At 53.4% G+C, this 6,313-nt stretch overlaps 1 protein-coding gene across 4 annotated transcripts in view; it reads right to left on the bottom strand.

Moving 5' to 3' along the window:
- Window positions 1-4,188: 4,188 nt before the first annotated feature.
- PDLIM7 (PDZ and LIM domain 7) overlaps window positions 4,189-6,313 on the bottom strand; it is a 16,063-nt gene continuing 13,938 nt past the window's right edge. For all 4 annotated transcript variants that reach the window (XM_006923210.3, XM_025040630.1, XM_015598114.2 and 1 more), the window contains 3 exons: window positions 4,878-4,998; window positions 4,676-4,791; window positions 4,189-4,522 (listed from right to left, as the gene is read on the bottom strand). In XM_006923210.3, coding sequence (XP_006923272.1) covers window positions 4,436-4,522; window positions 4,676-4,791; window positions 4,878-4,998 — 324 coding nt within the window. In that variant the 3' untranslated portion in view covers window positions 4,189-4,435. The remainder of the gene's footprint in view (window positions 4,523-4,675; window positions 4,792-4,877; window positions 4,999-6,313) is intronic.

Genomic DNA, 6,313 nt, shown 5'->3' on the forward strand with positions numbered 1-6,313 from the left:
GTAGACATCCATGGTCAGACATTCCTGTTATGTAAAAGTTCCTGGGGCTGAGACTGAAGAAAAAGGCTGACAACTCCAGCATTATATCAAGAGTTTATTAAGGGAAGTTACATAAGAGGCGCATCTTGGGTGGCGGCAAGATAAGATGGATGTCCTTCCAGCCACGTGGAAGGCACTAAGGGATTACATAGGACAGGGTAGGATGGATAGGGGTACTGGGGCATGATCGCCCCAGATAAGGAGAAAACACTGTACATACTTGCCCAGGTGGGGCAATGGGCTGTTCCAGCAATGAGCAGGAACCAGCACGAGGTGGGGCATAGGAGAAGGGTTGGTCAGAAAGTCTCTGACGGGGTTTTCAGGAAGCAGTATGTTTTCTGGCCTGGATGTAGCTAGATCTAGCTGGAGGGTCCAGCAATTGTCATGTCATTAAACAGCCTCCTCCTTAGTCCCTGTCCCTGTCTTCAGGCTGATTTTCCACTATAGGCTCCAGAGGGCAGTGTGTGATCCAGGTCTGTGGGTCAGAACCAGTGACTGCCACAGGTATGGACACATGACCCAAGTCAGTCCAATGGTCATTGGCCCCAGGATTTTTGCTGGAATCATTAAGGAAAGGCTGCTGAGCTGGCAGGATGTGGCCTGGAGCTGGCTGAGCAGTGTCTTTGCCTGAAAATAAAGTCAGCGCTGAGAAAAGCAGAGCTGAGAGATGGAGAAAGAAAGAGTCCTGATAACAAGGTAACATCCCGCCACCATATCTGAAGTCATTAACCTTTTTAGTTAAATGAAACAAATTCACCTTGTTTCTGCTTAAGCTAATCTGAATTGCAGCTGAAAGAATCTTTCCTGATCTACTTTATCCTCAAATAGTGGTCATTTTTGTCAGCGGCAAGGGAAATGGGTGAAAGGTGAGTTGACCTAGCCCCTTATGCCTTGAGTAGGAGACCCAGGCTGGTCTTAGGGCTCTCCCTGACCACTCTGTAGTGACCCCACTGCATGACCTCCCAGGGCTGGCTCCGGCTCCCTGAGTTCTCCCCCGGCCCCCAGCAAGCTGTTCCTTGTCCCACCAGGGCCCCTGGAACCCTGCCTCCCGCCTTTAGGCCTCAATTGGGGAGGGGCCCGACCTCCATTCTTGGGGGCGGCTTTGGACCCACTTGGGTAGGAACCCAAGCCCAGCTTTCTACTCCCTGTGTGCTGTGGGGCCGGCCTCTGCTTCCTTCCTGTAGCAGGACTGCATGGAGGGGGCCACAGGGTCGTGTGTACCTAGTGTGTGTTCCAAGGGCGTGCGGGCCCCAGCATTGAGGAGGCAGCACTAGTCATCAGTTCCTGTCTCTAGTCTCTGTACTCTGGTGAAATAGTTCCTCACCCTCCACGGCCTCTCTCCCTGCTGACTTCAAATGAGCTCCAGCTGCTTTGTACTGGAAAAAGCCCCTCTTGCCCACTGCCTCTCCAGTTGCCTACTCAGCCCCCTGCCATGGGCTCTGCCCCCTCAGCTGGAGAGACTGCACTCTCCAAGGGCACCAATGGCCTCTGTGGCTTGACAGAAGGACATTTCCCAGTCACCATGGATTCTACCCACACAGCTCGCACCCCAGGTTTGGAACACTGTGACTACTACAGCTATGGGTGGGAGTGGGGGAGTGGGGAGGTGCAGTGGGGAGCACCTCAGCCTTTGATCCTTGGAGCAGCAGACCCGGAACATTCTGGCCAGGTGGCTCTGGACAGGTCACTTTCTCTCTCTCTCTGAGCCTCAGGTCCCTCATCTGAAAAATGCCTTTCATGACATCTTTTTCAATGGTTAAATGACACATAAGTGATTGCTCTGTGGGTCCTGGCAGAGGTGACTGTTCGGAACAGTGGCCCCATGCTTGTTTTTACTTCCACCTAAGCAGCTTCACTTTTCCGAGGTTCAGTCCCCGGCTCTGCTTTTCACCCTCCCCTCCCCTTATATCCACCTCCCAAACAACTTCTCCTTCAGCCACTTTGCCTTGGCAGACACCTCTCAGCTTCCTCCCTCTACCCCTCTCAGCCCTCAGCTGACCATGAGTGGCTGCTAGTAGTCCTCCTGGCCACCACACCCCAGCCTCCTAAGAGAGCTGTCTGCACTCTCTTGTCCACACTCTCCTTCCACATCCTCACCACCGCCTTGTTCCTCTAACCCTGGCGGCTACCCCAGCTCTCTGCTAAACTGATCTGGCAAACTTTACCTTGTTGCGAAATGCCATAGGGACTCCTCTGCCTTATCTGGCTGGTTGACACTGTTCTGAAAACACTCTCGCCAAGCCCTGGCTACCCTGCCTGGCCACCCACCCAGCCCACAGCTCTCTGGATGCCCTCGGTCTCTGGTGGCGCCAGCTTTCTTAGCCCAGCACTGTGATGTTGGTGCTTTCTGGTCTCTCATCTCTACTCTGTGTTGGGGTCCTGGCTGCCCTGACACCAGATTTGACCCACGTTTATTATTTTTTTAATACGATTTTTAAAAAAACCTAATTAGTTGCCAACATTAAAAAAAAACGGACTTCACATAAAAGTCTGAATCTCTGGATACTGTCGATAAACTGGCAGATTTGGCCACAGCTTGGCATTCCCATGCAGCAGCCCTTGTTTGAGGCTGAGGGTGGCTGCCCTGAGAGGCTGCCCCCAGAGGGCTCCCAGCAGCACTCAACATCTGCCCCTATGATCTTGTTCTCTTGTATCCATGGAAACGAAGGGTGGACTGAGGGCTTCACGGTTCAAGAGAAGTGGGAGAGAGTACATTTCTTTGTGGAAGTGAAAGATACTGTTTAATATGCTAGGGATGTCTAGGTTGAAAGAAAACCACATCCCACCTGTTTTCCTCCTTGGGTAACCTGCCTGGTCCAGCTCCCCAGCCCTCCCTAGGCATCAGTTACAAGCATCTGTGAGGACTGCCTGTCCCAAACTCATTCCAGAATTGAATCAAGGTGAATCCAGACTTGAATCTTCAGCTGCTCCCTGAATGTGTCTCCTAAATGTTCCACAGGCACCTCACCAAACATTTATTGGCCAGCCACTATGTGCCAGGCACTGTTCTAGGCTCTGGCAAGACATCATGAAAACACAGGAAGTGCTGCACCTCAAGAAGACACGACAGACCCTTCTCTTAAAGTGGATGGGCCCAAGAACCTGTTGAGAATGCCAACTTCAGATGTTCATGCCAGAGTGCCCATAGGACAGGTGGTCACGAGCATGCTGAGTTGTCCTGGCCCTCTCCAATCCAGGGCTTGAGACAGGAGAGATGACAGTTCCCCTAGAGTGGTGGAGGATACCAGTAAGAAGCAAGAGATGCGGCCCACACCAGAGTCAACAGGCATTTAGGTACCAGGCAGAAGTGAGCTTCCCAGAGGGGTCCTCGCTGGTGAACGGTGCTCAGTGCCAGCCAGTCCCAGCACAGTGCACCCAATTTCAGGCCTGGCTTCTAGCCTGGATCATGGTTCAGTGGTTGTGCGACCTTGTAAAATGAGAGTAACTGCAGATACCTCACAGGACTGGTGGGAGGATTGTGAGACAGCATAAGCAATGGCTGGTATGTCGGACACCTAGCAAATTTGCTTGCCTTCCTCCCCTCACCCCTCATCCCCCCAGGGCCTCCACCCTAGGCTCCCTGGGACCTGTTACCTGGTTCCCTCTCTGCCACATCACATTCTGCTGCTCCCTTCCCTTGGCCCCTACTCCTCCTCTCAGGCGGCTTCCCTTTATTGACCCTGTTCACAGCCACTGAGCCTCTTTCTGTAATACAAGTCTGAACTGGTTTCTTAACTATTTCAAACTTTTCTGTGCCCTGACCTCCCCATCCCCACCTGGCCCAGCTCCTCAACCTGCCACTGTCACTGTGGCCTCCCAGGACCTGGAGGACACCCGCTCCAGTCCCACCTTCCTCTGCAGTTCTCTAGCTGACCGATGGCAGCTGGCACCTCCAGGTCCCATCTCTGCAGATATACCCCAACTCCTCTGACCTCCACACCAGGCCAAACCAGGTTCCCCCACTTCCGAAGGCGTCTGGGCACAGCACACAGGAGCCCCTTTCCTCATCTCCCGCTGACCATGAACCCTCCATGTCCATATCACAAGGATTTCCAGGATGGTCAGCCCTAGGAAAACCAACTTAATCTCTACCCTGCTATGTGCCTCAAACCCCACCACTCCTGAAGCACAGAGGGCACACACACAGGACACAGCTGGATACAAATTTATTGTGACTGGGTGTGAAAAGGGGCCGGTGTGGCCAGCACCGGTGTGCGATGGTGGTGAAGGGAGTGAGGGGAGGTGAAGGGGGTGGGATAGGGCCCAGGGAACCCCAGGCTCGGGCCAGGAGTCAGGGTTGGAGTGACCTTAGCCACCCTACCCAAAAATCCGGGGCGCTGACTTCAGAAAGTGACCCATCTGGCTAGGTGGGCAGGCAGCAGTAGACTGGAGGGGCTCACACGTGGGAGAAGGCATGGCTCTTGCAAAGGGGCTTGTCCTTCTTGGAGTAGAAAGTCTTTCCTTCCAGATTGATCTGACATATCTGGGGACAGCCAAGGTCTAGTCACATGGGGTTGGGGTTGGCAGGAGAGGTTCCTCCCCAATCTCTCATGAATCCCAGAGGCAGGTGGTACAGGGTGATGGGTGAAGAACACAGGGCACTGGGGGTGGGGTCTGAGTCCCAGGGGGCACTCACAGCACATACGAAGCACGTGTCATGCCAGCTGAAGCCCAGCGCCTCCAGGAAGCGGTCTCCAGCATCGATCTTGAAATCACAGCCTCGGCATTTTGTGCCAAACATCTTCTCATAGTCTGGGGGAATGGAGGCAGAGAGGAAGGGGGCACTGGGTTCTCTCCTGCCCTCACCACGCCCCTTTCACCTGGCCATGCCCCCTTACCTCGCTCGCAGTAGGGCGCTCCCTCTTCCATGTAGAAGGCCCTGTTCCGAATGGGTGTCTTGCAGGCCGCACAGGTGAAGCAATGCACATGCCAGGTCATCTTCAGGGCATGCATGATTTCCTGGGAGGAGGTGACAGTCACCTGGCAGCTCAGCCCCTCCTCTCCAAAGTGGCAGACACACTAGCCTCCATGCCCCTCCCTCTGCTCCTACAGACTGAAGGCAACCCAAGCCAGGCCACGTTCTCCTCTGCTCCACACTTCTCTGAGTAAGAGCCAGAGCCCTGTGAAGGGCCCAGAAGCTGGCAGGTCTGGCCTCTGTCTTTCTGCTCCCCCCACATAGCATCTCACCCATGGTTGATGCACCAGGAACCCCATCTTGGGGTTTCACACCAGCTGTCCCCTCTGCCTGGATTGCTCTGCCCCTGGTATCTGCAAGGCTCAGCCCTCACCTCCTTTAAATTTCTGCTCAAATGTCACCTTCTCCACCAGGCCTACTCTGACCACACTGGTTCATACTCCATCCTGCCTTCCCAACGCCACGCTCCTAAAACATTTAACTCTGCGCTTTCCTCTTCCCATACACTTGCATTAACACACTATTAGGTTAATTTACCTATCATATCTATTGCTTGTTCTCTGCCTCTTCCTGATTCTTTCTGCTAAATATAAGGTCAAATATGGGAGAGCAGGAAACCAGCTGCTCTATCAGCTGATCTATCCCACTAGCACCTGGCCTGAGGGTACTCAAGAGCTGAGTTAACCTGCGGCATGGTGGGGAGGACACAGAGGCTCATGGTCGAGGCCCCTCCAGCTAACCAGAACAGCAACATTCAGACCTGGAGCAGGCAGAGGACAGTGTGGAGCCTTGAGCAGGGTCAGATCTGTGGGTTCAGCCTTTCTTAGCTTGGGTGACTTGGTCAACAGCTTTACTTTCTCTGATACTTGGTTCCTTTGTGAACTGGGAACCTACTCCCAGCCTTAGCAGGGTTGCTGAGGATGGCTCCTCATTTGAAGGTAGGAATCCCAGATCCAGTGCCTGCCAGGGACAGGTGGTATGTCCACAATCGGGCATGGTGGGGACTGTGGCATGGGGAGCACCTGTTCTGTCTCTGGGGCAGTGCTGACCAGTTCATTCAAGAATCTCTGAAAGGCTCAGGTTGAAATCTATGTATTAAAGTGAAATCTAAATTTTAAATTCTGGCTATTCATTTTAAAATGAAACAGTGTGGACCAAGCTAGACTAAGTGTGGGCAGTATCTAGCTTTCCAATGGCCTGTGCCCTCTGCATCTGTCACATCTCACACACACCTCAGAACCACCTGTCCAGAACTTACTGCTACCCTACCCCTATTTTAGCGAGACCCAGAGAAAGCGACTTGCCCCAGTTGATACAGCCAATAGATGGCAAAAATGGCCTTTGTGCCCATGGCTGGGC

The sequence above is a fragment of the Pteropus alecto genome, unplaced genomic scaffold (genome assembly GCF_000325575.1).
Source record: "Pteropus alecto unplaced genomic scaffold, ASM32557v1 scaffold78, whole genome shotgun sequence".
NCBI classification, from domain to species: Eukaryota; Metazoa; Chordata; class Mammalia; order Chiroptera; family Pteropodidae; genus Pteropus; species Pteropus alecto.